General features: G+C 47.5%; 1 protein-coding gene across 1 annotated transcript in view; it reads right to left on the bottom strand.

The window, feature by feature from the left end:
* The window catches only part of LOC132383094 (matrix metalloproteinase-17-like), a 59,459-nt gene extending 47,906 nt beyond the window's left edge, over nt 1-11,553 (bottom strand). Inside the window, exon 1 of the mRNA XM_059953880.1 lies at nt 10,933-11,553. Coding sequence (XP_059809863.1) covers nt 10,933-11,049 — 117 coding nt within the window. The 5' untranslated portion in view covers nt 11,050-11,553. The remainder of the gene's footprint in view (nt 1-10,932) is intronic.
* Nucleotides 11,554-14,177: the final 2,624 nt, after the last annotated feature.

The raw sequence follows: 14,177 nt of genomic DNA, 5'->3' as shown, positions 1-14,177 counted from the left end.
CACAATTAGCCAGCTTTCCGGCTAAGGGAGATAGCCTACGGGGGTTTGCGAGCACAGGGCTTTGGAGCCTCTGCGCCATGGGGGGCAGGTTGAGGGAGGCTTAAAAGTGAGGCTGAGGATTTCGAATAAAGTTTTTCCTTCGACTGCAGTTACCGACTCCGTGTCGTAATTTTAGCGCTGCATGTAGCACACCGCTACAATGTAATAAATTATTTTGTGTTTTATATTTGTAATTAATTTAGATCACTTAGTAGACATTGGTTTTCACTTTGACCTTTTTCATCAGTGTCAGAAAAAACCAAATTAACTCCACTGTGATTCAATGTTGTAAAACAATAAAACATGAAAACTTCCCGGGGGGGAGTGAATTTTTTTTTAATATTGGCACTGTATATACAGCTATGGTGCCAAAGGCTTTTTGCTCAGTAGTGTAGTAATTTTATGTATTGCTCTGTACTGCTGTTGCAAAAAGAAACAAATTTCATGACATGTGTGAGTGATAATAAACCTGATTCTGGTTGTGGACTGAGAGTGGGAAGGGGGCAGGGAGAGGGGAATCATGTTTGGGAAAATGGGAGGGGAGAGAGGAGGGAGTTGGAAGCACCAGAGAGATGTTCTGTAATGATCAATAAACCAATTGTTTGGAATCAAATGACCCTGCCTAGTGTCTCAGGGCTGGGTGTATCTACACCCGTGCCACCCCCCTCCCACTGCCACTCCTTCACTGCCACCTGTCCCATACCCCTCCCATGGCGCTCCACCCTCGCCATTCACAACTTCCTTTGCTCAAGACCTTGCCTTACTACTGGTACCAGGTAGCCCGGTGCTACCTGTCTTGGGCCGGGTTGTCAGTGACTTAACCGGCACAGCCCCTGTTGCACTTCGGTTAACCAGGGAGGAGGGTGCGTAGGCACCCAGCAGGACTAAAAACAAAACCTGTCAAAGGGCAGATGAACTCCTTGTGAGTCAACGGCCACGAGGAGTGGCGCACCACACTGTCTTTCGTTTCACACCTTGTAAGGCATTATGAAAGCAAACTACTTTATTATCACTCACATACGTCATGAAATTTGTTTCTTTTTGCAAACTACTAGTAGTAGTTTGTTCCCGTCAAATTTACAAACTCTCTCTTTGCTCCATATTGACAAATACAATGGGGTGCAAATATCTTAGGCACCCTAGCTATATACATGTGCCCAAGACTTTTCAAGTCAAGTCAATTCATTTTTATTGTCACTTCAACCATAACTGCTGGTACAGTGCATAGTAAAAATGAGATATTTTTCAGGACCATGGTGTTGCATGACCCAATACAAAAACTAGACTGAATTACATGGAAAAAAAAAACACGGAGAAAGCTACACTAGCCTACAGACCTACACAGGACTGTGTAAAGTGCACAAAACAGTGCAGGCATTACAATAAATATTAAACAGGACAATAGGGCAGTAAGGTGTCAGTCCAGGCTCTGGGTATTGAGGAATCTGATAGCCCGGGGGAAGAAACTGTTACATAGTCTGGTCATGAGAGCCCGAAATCTTCAGAGCCTTTTCCCAGATGGCAGGAAGGAGAAGAGATTGTATGAGGGGTGCATGGGGTCCTTCATAATGCTGTTTCCTTTGCGGATGCTGCATGTAGTGTAAATGTCCGTGATGGCGGGAAGAGAGACCCCGATGATCTTCTCAGCTGACCTCACTATCCGCTGCAGGGTCTTGCGATCCAAGATGGTGCAATTTCCGAACCATGCAGTGATGCAGCTGCTCAGGATGCTCTTTTGCAAAGTACATTGGTCACTGTGAGTGTGTGACCACACTGAGTTATACTGGTCATAGTGTGAAACTGTGGGAGTGTGACTGGCACTGAGTTACTCTAGTGACTGTGCAATTTGGTAAGTATTACTAGTACTAAATTACATTAGTAATTATGTGCCGGACTTCCAAGATCTCCAACGGAACCCTACTGCTAAGTACATCTTGCCCTCCACCTCTTCTCTGCTTTCCATGAGGATTGCTTTCTACCCGAGCCCCTCGTCCACTCGTCCCTCCCCACCGATCTCCCTCCTGGCACAAGTGCAGCACCTGCCCCACAACTTCACCCTTGCCACCATTCAGGGACCCAAGCAGCTCCTCCACGTGCAGTGACACTTCACCTGCGAGTCTGCCGAGTATCTGTCGTGGCCGGTACTCCCGCCGTGTGTGAGGCCCGCCTACAAATTGGGGAGGCGCTTTGTGGAGCGCCTTCGCTCTGTCCCTTGCGAAAGGAAGGATCTCCCAGTGGCTACCCATTTCAGTTTGGCTTCCCGTTCCCTGTCTGACATGATGGCCTCCGCTAACGCCACGCTCGGGTTGGAGGAGCAAGTCCGTCTGGGTAGCCTCCAACCTGATAGTATTAACGGTGATATCTCCAACCTCGGAGATTCAAAGTACACTGCCCTGAGGTTCGTCTTCTTGCAGACAGCCACAGAACAGAACCTATTCAAAGAAAAGACACCCTAACCCCAACTGCAAAGGAAAAGAATGCGCAAAAAAATCATGCGTAACAGCAAAAAAAAGAGTGAAAACAAAGAATAAAAGCATCAAACCACAAATCATCGAAACAGTCCAGGCAAGTTGTTCAATTAATGCCAGTTCTGATCATTTCTCCCCACTTCCGCCTTCTCTCTTTTTCCATTCCCTATTTGATTACCCTCTTATCCCTTCTCCTCACCTGCCCATCTCCTCCCTCTGCTTCCCCTCCTCCTTCCCTTTCTTCCAAGGTCCACTCTCCTTTCCTATCAGGAAGTCTCTCCTTTAGCCCTTTATTTTTACAGGGACGTGGCGGAACAGCAAAGTATTAACCCTCGCCCACTTCAACAAAAAAGCATTAGCATCCACCACCCACCAAGCAACAGTAGAGCCCCCAAGAGAGACCCCGATCTGCAGTACAGAAAAACTGATCATTCACCTGAGAATCTGGGACGCCACAGGCTCGTTCTCTCCCTATTAAAGGTGCAGGGAGGTGTCACACAGCAAGAGGGGAGACCCACGGACGCAAACAACTTACTGATTGCAGTGTTAAAAGTCTGCCGCGTTGCTTTTTCTGACACGGGCGCAGAGGCCAAGTTGAGAGGCGTTATGGTCGTAGTGAGCGTGGGATGGGTGCCAAGGGAGTCTTTACCCTGAGTCTTGGTCTTCATAGAGAATTCAGGAACGATGCTAGACTTCGAACTGATAGTCCTAACCATGGAACGCGGTTACTCATACACAAGGCAACCAATGAACTGGCACCTCCTTGTTGTGATCACAGGGTTTTTATCCTGCATTTGCTGATGGAAAGCAGGTGCTTGTAGTTAGTGGAACCTGGGAATGATTGGGAACTAAACAAGGCGATTGAGGCCCAATTCCTGAGGAAGATAGCCAGGTGCCAGAAGGGACCGTGACATTTAACTCTTCCACCTATCCGCTGCCATCACCTTACTTCATTCCTCCGCCCCCACCCACTCACCTGGTCTCACCTGTCACCTGCCAGCTTGTACCCTTCCTCCTTCCCCCACAATCTTATCCTCACTTCTGCCCCCTTCCTTTCTGATGAAGGGCTCGGCCTGAAATATCAACTGTTCGTTCCCCCCATAGATGTTGCTGGACCTGCTGACTTTCTCCTGCGTTTTGTGTGGCTAACAGTGTGAGACTGGATGTGAATGGCAGAAAGGTACAAAGTTGGCAATGAAGTTCAAGGTGAGCTGAGACCAGGATATGACAGCGACCAACTAGGTCACAATGTGATCTCACTCCCACCAGCATAACCCAGCGTCAGCGACTGATGTGCAGCATTTAAGTCGAAGAAATTTAAAGGTTTCGGGTAGTTGTACTATAAAGGCAGTCTTTATGTTCTTCAGATGACCTGGAATATGGGCGGAGAAGCAATGGCACTGGAGAGCCACTTCTTCAACTGCTCTGCGGAAACAGCTTGATTTCTACCTTTAATGTCTCTTTTTTTCCTTTTCCGAGGTGGATGGGGCTCTGTCAGTGCCCTTGACCTGCAACAGCACTCAAACTGTGGTTCTTCGCGGTGATGGGAACCTGCTCTCAGGCCTCACCGGCCGGCCGATTTTCGAGATCCCAAGGGCCTGAGGTCTCCTGGCCCTGTGAATGTGCTTGTGCAGGCGAAAACAGAACATGGGGAACAGAGATCTGCCATCGGAGGGCTCTGTACTCAGTAAATCACACTCTCTCTTTCTCTCGTTTGGTGGGGAAGAGATCGCTGGCGATTCTCAAGTCAGGGAACTCAGAAAAAGCAACGTGGCAGACTTTTAACACTGCAATCAGCAAGTTGTTTGCGTCCGTGGGTCTCCCCTCTCGCTGTGTGACACCTCCCTGCATCTTTAATAGGGAGAGAACGAGCCTGTGGCGTCCCAAATTGTCAGGTGAATGATCAGTTTTGCGCGATCTATTCAAGAGCTTTCTAAAATGCTGGTAATTCTAGAGCTCTTCCCATCGAAACAGCTTGGCATTGATTCTGCTCACAACATCCATCAAGAGGCCCTTGCCTCGGGAAGACCGTGCATTAATTCAACAGCAGGAGAGAGAGGGAACCTTTCCACAGACGCAGCAAACTGAACCGATTAAGATCAAGAAGGTACAAGTCAGGTGGGGTTGGTCAATAAAATTTGATCTCTGAGAATAAAATAAGGGAGGATCAAGGCAGGTTAAGCAGTTTGGAAGGAATCTGTGAAGAACACTGATCCACTACATGGAAATAAATTCCTCTGATGTTTGGAGGGACATGTCCAAAATTGTCAGGACTTAAGACCATAAAGCTATTAAAACATAGGAACAGAATTAGGTCATTCCATTCTGGATGATTCAATATCCCTCTCAAGCCCATTCTCCTTCCTTCCTGTAACCCTTGACACCATGACTAATCCAGAACCTATCTTTAAATATACCCAGTGACGTGTCCTCTACATCCATCAATGGCAATGAATTACTCAGATTCAGCACCCTTTGGTTAATGAAATTCCTCCTCATCACTGTTCTAAAGGGGCGTCCTTCTATGCTGAGGTGCTGCCCTCTGGTCCTAGACTCTCCCACTATAGGAAACTCTATCAAGGCCTTTCAATATTCGATAGGTTTCAATGAGATCCCCCTCATTTCTTCTAAACTCTAGCAAGTACAAGCCCAAAGCCATCAAATGCTCCTCATACACTAATCCTTTCATTCAAAGTTCAAAGTAAATTTATTATCAAAGTACATACAGTATATATCACCATATACAACCCTAGGGTTCATTTCCTTGCTGGTATACTAACAAAATCACTGACAAATCACAAAAGCCCCAACTTGGGCTTTCAATCAAAGTACAAAAGACAACAAACTCTGCAAATACAAAAATAAAGAAATTTTAATAATAAATCAATAAGCCTTAAATATCAAGAACCTGAAATGAAGAGTCCTTGAAAATGGGTCTATAGGTTGAGGGAACATTTCCATAATGAGGCAAGTCAAGTCAAGTTGCTTTTATTGTTGTTTTTCTTTTTAAATCTTTTTATTAATTTTGAACAAACATAAATGAAACATGAATACAAAGAGCTTGAGGGTACATAATTAATAGGTTAAGGTATAAATACAAATAGATGATAATCCATATATAATAACCTCCCAAACTCATAGTGGTTATAAAAAATGGATTAGATAAGAAGCCCCCCCCCCCAAAAAAAAGAAAAAAAACCCTAACCGACATGGGCCATTGCATTATGTCAAAAATACACGGTAGCGTCAATAACTCCGCACCTCCATCCAAATAATTAAGGATAATAAATGTAAGGTTTTGGAAAAGTCAGTTTAGCTCATGTGAAAATGTTGAGTAAATGGTCTCCAAGTTTCTTCAAATTTAACTGAAGTGTCAAAGACAACACTTCTAATTTTTTCTAAACTCAAACAAGAAATAGTTTGTGAAAACCACTGAAATATAGTTGGAAGATTAATTTCTTTCCAGTTCAATAGGATAGATCTTCTAGCCATTAATGTAACAAATGCAATCATCCGCCAGGCTGAGGGGGATAAACAACTATTATCCACCATTAATAAACCGAAAATTGCAGTAATAGGATGCGGTTGCAATTTGATATTCAGAACTGTTGAAATAGTGCCGAAAATATCTTTCCAATAATTTTGCAAGCAAGGGCAAAACCAAAACATGTGGGTCAATGAAGCGACTTAAGAATGACATCTGTCACAGGTTGGATTCACATAAGAATAAAATCGAGCAAGTTTATCCTGGACATGTGAGCCCTATGTACATACAACCTTGAATTGTATTAAGGCATGTTTAGCACAAATAGAAGAAGAATTGACTACCGTAATTGTAAAATTTTCTCCCACTGCTCAGTGGGTATAAGACAGTGAAGTTCTTTTTCCCATTCCTTCTTAATTTTTTCTGATACTCCTAGCTGTATTTTCATGATCATATTATAAATGATGGCTACTAAACCCTTCTGGCAAGGATTCAGAGCTAAAAATTTTTCCGTAATGTCCATTGGACATAATTTCATTGTCATTTCAACCATAACTGCTGGTACAGTACACAGTAAAAATGAAACAACGTTCCTCCAGGACCCTGGTGCTACATGAAACAACACAGAACTACATTAGACTTCAGACCTACATGGGACTACATAAAGTGCACAAAACAGTGCAAGACAGTACAATAATTAATAAACAAGACAATAGGCACAGTAAAGGGCAAATTACAATATAATAATAGATGATGCAAATGTAAACAATGTTTTACCAGGAATTGAGAAAGAAATGAGCAAAAATTGCAAAGTGGAGTGAAGTTACCCCCTGTGGTTCAAGACCCTGATAGCTGAGGGGTAATAACTGTTTCTGAACCTGGTGGGTGCGAGTCCTGAGGCTCCTGTACTTTCTGCCTGATGGCAGCAGCGAGAAGAGAGCATGTTGTGCGTGGTGGGTATTCTTGATGATGGATGCTGATTTCCTGTGACAATACTTCATGTAAACGATGGAGGGCTTTACCCGTAAATGGATTGGACTGTATCCGTTACTTTTCGTATTATTTTCCATTCAAAGGCATTGGGTGCTTCCATACCAGGCTGTAATTCAGCCTGTCAATATACTCTCCAACACACAGCTATAAAAGTTTGTCAAAGTTCATTCCTGGGATCACTCTAGACCCTCTCCAATGCCAATACATACATCATTTTTTAGATAAGGGGCCCAAACCAGTTCACAATACTCCAGGCTCAGTCTGACCATAGCCCCAGCATCACATCCTTGCTTTTATACGCTGGTCTTCTCAAATTGAATGCGAACATTGCATTTGCCTTCCTCACCACCGACTCAACCTGCAAGTTAACCTCCAGGGAATCCTGCACGTCCCTTTTGGCTTTTGAATTTCCTCCCAGTTTAGAAAATAATCCATGCCTCTACTGTATTTCTTCTTCCAAAGTGCATAACCGTACACTTCCCTGCACTGTATTCCATCTGCCACTTCTTTGCCCATTCTCCCAATCTGTCTAAGTCCTTCTGTAGACACCCTGCTTCCTCAATACTACCTACCCCTCAACCTATCCTCATATCTTCAAACGTGCCCACAAAATCACCGATTTCATCTAAACCATCGACATATAACACAAAAAGAAATGTTCCCAACGTCGACCCCTGCAGGGCACCATTCATCACCATCAGCCGACCAGAAAAGGCCCTCTTTATTCCTACTCTTTGCCCCCGCCAGTCAGCCAATCTCCTATTCATGCTCATATCTTTCCTGTAATACGATGAACTCCTAACCTTTTATGCAGCCTCAGCTGCGAGTAATCTTGAAAGCTGAAGTGAAAATCAAATAAAATGGTAGATAACACATATAGATGGAGGTGGCTTCTTCAAACCATTTGCATCTGGGAGCAGGGTTAGGCAGGGGTATAGTGAGGTGAAGGTAGTCACAGTTAAAGTTTAAAGTGTTGGGAGGTTATTAAAGTATAGTGCCATCAGAGTGAATGGGATTCTGCAGTTACCTATATAATGTTTAAAAGTACCTAGTGATATCAATAATATTTTTAGTGCTTTTGCCACCATAACTGTAATGATTACTTAGCATATGGTTCCTTAAGATTGTTATAGCCAGGGGTGGTAATGGGGACAAGCTCCCACTGCCGATTAAACGCTCCCAATGGCGTGCACCTCAAATCGTCTCTGACAACCGTCTAGCTCCTGGCCTTCACAGTGGCTTAGCTATTGAGCCCGGCGGTAGCGTTTCTACTGACAGGAGAGGGGGAAAAGGTGGATTACTGGCACCTTACAACCAGTCACTTCAATAGGGCTCATCAGCCATGGTTGGCAGCTCATCTAGGAGAAGGAAAACTCTGACCTCAAACCCCCACTGCCTGGCGGCTATACCCACTCATGGGGAAGGCTTTGGGAGTAAACCCTCAAGGCAGGGAGGGTCCGGAGCTGGAGTCCCTAAGGCAGGCCTACACTGAGTTCAATGCTGACTGGCAACTCCTGCAATACTGCTGGTGCCAAACTGTATCAGTCTCTGCCGTTCCTTTGGGTTCATCAGTTGCATGGAGAGGGGGGAGCCCGCTACATGGGCAACAGCTTGCTCTCCATATCATTCTGCCCAGATTGGGTATCTAGACAGCCGGGACACAACATCCATGGTCAACTCTGACCAACGGAGGCCTCAGACTTAGCATAAGGTGTGGCAGGGTGGAGGGATGGAGAATCTACAGCCAGCATTCTCCAGAAGCAAAGCCGCCTGAAGCTCTATCGGCAGAATATACCTGCGCTGGTGCACACTCTGGCCCTTATAATCAACATCCACAAAATAAAGGTCTTCCACCTTTACTTTTGGGTGGGGGGGGGGGTTGGAAATATGTCTGTATTAAGGCACTCCTTCCCTTTGCTAGCCTGCAGGTCACCCTTGGGCAAGGTGTAGCACCTGCTTAGCCCCCGATCAGGGTCACGAAAAGCCATGGGAGCGGGCTGTCGTCCTATGAACAGCCTGTGCACATCACAAGTCCTGTTTGACATCAGGCAGACGTTCCCTGAAGAGTATTGATAATAATGGCTGCGGTCACCCATCTTGGAAAGACTCTGCCCAGAAGAAGGCAATGGCAAGGCTCTGCTGTAGAAAAATTTGCCACGGCCATGGAAAGACTGTGATCACCCATGTCATATGACACGGCACACAGTAACAATGATGGCAATATTTAGCTTATGCACAGGGCTGTGTGTTTAACTTCACTCAGCAGATTCGGAGAAATAGGACACGAGACGAGATGATAACCCACATCCTCTGCTTTCAAATACTTCTGCCAGCTTCCTAGTACGAAAGCACCAGCCTCATGTGGTACACACTCAAGTAGGTGTGTAACGAAGACTCGTGTGGTACACACTCGAGTAGGTGTGTAATGAAGACTCGTGTGGTACACACTCGAGTAGGTGTGTAATGAAGACTCGTGTGGTACACACTCAAGTAGGTGTGTAACGAAGACTCGTGTGGTACACACTCAAGTAGGTGTGTAATGAAGACTCGTGTGGTACACACTCAAGTAGGTGTGTAACGAAGACTCGTGTGGTACACTCTCGAGTAGGTGTGTAATGAAGACTCGTGTGGTACACACTCAAGTAGGTGTGTAACGAAGACTCGTGTGGTACACACTCAAGTAGGTGTGTAATGAAGACTCATGTGGTACACTCTCAAGTAGGTGTGTAATGAAGACTCGTGTGGTACACTCTCAAGTAGGTGTGTAATGAAGACTCGTGTGGTACACTCTCAAGTAGGTGTGTAATGAAGACTCCATGCCCGGACTGACCTGAAATCTTTCCCAGCAATTTAATTGCCTAAACACAGGGCAATTAACAACGATCAATTAAACTAACAACCAGTAGGTCTGTAGACTCCCGGGGGACCCACGTGGTCACGGGGAGAACATACAAACTCCTTACAGGCAGCGGCGGGAATTGAACCCGTAAAGCGTTGTGCTAACCTCTATACTACCGTGCCGCGCCATGCCAATCTGCAGCGTGACGTTTAATTTCATAACTGATTTCTCACTTTCTGAGACTGCAGTAAATAAGGAGTCTGGCGCAGAGTTCCGGCAGTCAGTGGAATGGGAATGGGAAACAGGCGCGGCAGCGTAGAAGGTCGGAGTTGCTCACACGCTACATTCAACCGTAACCTACCACAGGCGTTACCACCCGCAATCTCAATACTTTCAACCACAAACAAGAGAAAATCGGCAGATGCTGGAAATCCAAGCAACACACACAAAATGCTGGAGGAACTCTGCAGGCCAGGCAGCGCCTTCGTGCTGAAACTCTCCGGCGGGACTCTCTCACTTCTGAGCCAGCTGATAAATCTTTGAGCCGTTGTTGTGGCAGTCGATCGCCCGCAGCAGAGAGCCGCTAACCTCACCCAACGCCCATGGGCTGGGCACCAACCGACTTCAGGTGAGCATTGCGCCACCGACTCGTCGATGACCGTTTGGGGATTTGAAATGTCCGGAGTACAGGAACTGATGGGGACGATGTTAGTTAGAAATGGAAAGATTGCTTGCAATACAGTTTGTAGCTATAGACTCGGCAAAAGTCATCCGATCACAGCCCCAACATCTATCATTCACGACCCACCTCTCCCTCTTTGAAAACTCCGACTGAATCTGTTATCACTAACATCTCAGCTCCCTATTGTGATCAGCACAATACACAAGGTTCCATCTATCTTTCTCTTTCCCTTTATCACTCTCTCTCTCTCGCTCTCCCACTCTCCCTCTTTCTTTCCCTTCTCTCTCTCACATTCTCTTTCTCCGGCCATCGTAAGCCTGTGCCGTCTGACTACAGCCACAAGCACTCGCAGCTCCCTCATTCCCAACCTCTGCCCCGCGGCGTCCCCTCCCGCCGCGATCAGCGGGAACGCACCCAAACCGCTTACCACTCCTTTGCTGATGTCCTGGGCCGCTGGTTGCTCGCTGCTGCTTAACCCAGTGAAGATCAGGGTGGTCCAGAGGAGCGGGACCATCGCCGGTGCCCGGGTTACCCTCTCCAACATGTTTCCGACCAACGCCGACCTTCCACACCGCAAGCAGACCGGCTGGGCTTTATCCTGTTGGCAGCTTTGCCTGCTGATGTATCTCTCTTCACCTGGGACCTGCCTCGATGACCTCCCCTCCTTCCTCCACGCTCCCTTTCTCACTCACACCCTCCCGCTGTTCTGTCCTCTGTCTTACCCAGTTCCTGTTTTGATTCTGGTTAAATGCTCGCTTGCACTGAATTTCTCCGCCCACCGCCGAGGGGGTCCTCTCTAGCGGTCTAGCTCTGGCAAATCCCGTCCGCCTGTTGAACTTCGAAGTATCTTCCACTAGCCATCTCCTATGTACTTCAGCCTTCAGTCACCCTTTAGCTCTCTGCATTTTCTCTGCTTTACCCTGCCCCACCTGACTCTGATTTATAATTCACTAGCTCCGGTTCTCATCTCTATCTATACCTCTGGGAGAGTGGTTCCAGTGTGTTAAATTAATATCCCATGGGAGACTGAAATGTTATACCGGCAGACACCAACACTCTCTCTCTCTCTCTCTCTCTCTCTCTCACACACACACACGCGCACACACACACACACACACTCTCTCACTCTCTCACACACACACACTCACTCTCACACACACACACTCACACACACTCTCTCACACACACTCTCTCTCTCACACACTCTCACACACACATACACTCACACACACTCTCTCTCTCACACACACACACTCTCTCTCTCACACTCTCTCACACACACACACTCTCACACACACACTCTCTCACACACACACTCTCTCTCTCACACACACACTCTCTCACACACACACACTCTCTCTCTCACACACACTCTCTCACACACACACTCTCTCTCACACACACACACTCTCTCACACACACTCTCTCACACACACACTCTCTCTCTGACACACACTCTCTCTCACACAGTCTCTCTCACACACACTCTCTCTCTCACACACACACACACACACACTCTCTCTCACACACACACACACACTCTCTCTCACACACACACACACTTGTTAATTAGTCCTGCTGAAGGGTTTCGGCCGGAACCGCCGACAGTTCGCTCTTTTTCCACAGATGCTGCCTGGCCTGCTGATTTCCTCCAGCATTTTGTGTGTGTTGCTCGGCTTTCCAGCTCCTGCAGACTCTCTCTTGTTTCTGGGTCAATTATTCCTTCTGTCGGACAGATTTGCTCATTCGTCCGGCCGAGTAGACTTCTGCCGTACAGCGGTTCTCTCACACACGGCGCTTTTATAGAAGACACCGCCTTTTCAATTATGAAAAAAGTACTCTCAAGGTAGAAAGTGGACAATTGGGGATAATTCCCTCAAAAGCACCCCCCCCCCCGTCAAGTGAGTGGGGTGCTGTGTTGTGGGATGGACAGTGCTATCTGTCCCCCTCCCCCGACGGTCTGACCCACACACTACAGCATTTGCTCCGTACTGTCTATGGAGGAGGCTAAGATGCTTCTCCCCCTCTTGATCAGCCCAAAGTTTAAACTGGAGCCCCGCAACGCGGTCAGATGGGAAGAGGTTGATGCAGCTCCGGTGCGCTGAATCAGGAAAGAGAAGAGGTACAGAGAGGGGACGGCCACATCCATCGATCCCCGGGCCAATTCCCCCTCCCCTACCTGCGCAGGTACACACCCGAACTTCAGGGTGGTGAGGGATTCTGTCCCAGGAGTGAGGGCCACACCCCACCACTCTTGGGGGTGGGCAAAGCTTTCTCATGGTTCCTCCTATCTCTATCGTTTCGACTCGCGGCTTGCTCCCCGGCAAATGTTTTCCTTGTAATTCCACACTCCCCAGTACGTACTGAGAACAGGAGCGCCTTTAGGGTCTGAATGCGAAAGTACGAAGTGCCTTCCCCAAAGGCGGATCTGTTCTGCCCACGCTCCCTAGCCCAGCTGTCGGCAGCAGAAGCCCCGTGGGCATTCGCGCTCAGCGCGGCACTTCCTGCCGGGGGCAGATGCGCGATATGAAGCGGGGTTCTTCGGAAGCGGAGCCGTGAGCGAGCGGCGGCATCCCTGATGCCCCCCGAGGAGCCAGGCAGGACGCTGCCGGAGGGCGGGCCACGGAGAGAGGCCTCGCTGAGTTACGGTGCGCCGGAGGAGTTCAGGTGGGAGACAGCCAGCAACGAGGGGAGAGGGGCAGGGTCTGAGACAGGAGTCCGGGCGAGGTAAGGCGAGCCTCTTCACTCCGTTCGCCGCAGCAACCAGGATTTTTCAGCGGCACCCGTGAAACTCCTCATTCTCATATCGGCCCACGGCCTCCTCTTCTGCCACAATGAGGCCAAAGGCAGGTTAGAGGAACAATTCCTCATATTCTGTCCGGCTGACCTCCGCCCTGATGGCAGGACTATCCTCATGACTCGCCCATCACCTCCTCCCCTTTATACCTTGGTCTACTGTCCTCTCCTCGTTCCTCTTCAACCCTTTACCTCTTCCATCTGTCACCTCCCAGCTCCTCACATCATCCCACCTCCCCCACCCACCCACTTTCCTCCTCATCTGGTCTCACCAGTCACCCTCCCCTCTCAAGAATCGCTAGTCTTGGAATGGTTCCAGAGAAATGGAAAATTGCAAATGTCACCCCACTCTTTATGAAGGGGGGGAGGCAAAAGACAAGAAGGTGTAGGCCGGTTAGCCTGACTTTAGTGGTTGAGAAGATGTTGGAGTTCATTATTAAGAATGTGCTTTTGGGATACCTGGAGGCACAACCTCAGCACAGTTTCCTTAAGAGGAAATCTTTCCTGACAAATCTGTTGGAATTCTTCCAAGAAATAACAAGCAGGATGGACAAAGAAGAGACAGTGGATATTGTTTACTTAGACTTTCTAGATTTAGCTAGATGCTCACATAGATTGAGCATGGGCAGGAGGCAAAACTTGGAATTAAGGGGGCATTTTCGGGTTGGATGCAGGGGTGTTCCGCAGGGAACTGTGTTGGGACCGCTTCTTTTCTGGTTATCTATCAACGGTCTGGATGGTGGAACTGATGGCTTTCTGACAAGTTTGCAGATGATACAAAGATAACTGGAGGGGCAGATAGTGTTGAGGAAGCAGGGAGTCTGCGTCAATGGAGCCCATCCTGGGGTTAGGGTACATAACAAACATTGAGTTCAA

This window comes from Hypanus sabinus, chromosome 29 (genome assembly GCF_030144855.1).
Source record: "Hypanus sabinus isolate sHypSab1 chromosome 29, sHypSab1.hap1, whole genome shotgun sequence".
Classification (NCBI taxonomy): domain Eukaryota; kingdom Metazoa; phylum Chordata; class Chondrichthyes; order Myliobatiformes; family Dasyatidae; genus Hypanus; species Hypanus sabinus.
This window is presented reverse-complemented; position numbering and strand designations above follow the sequence as displayed.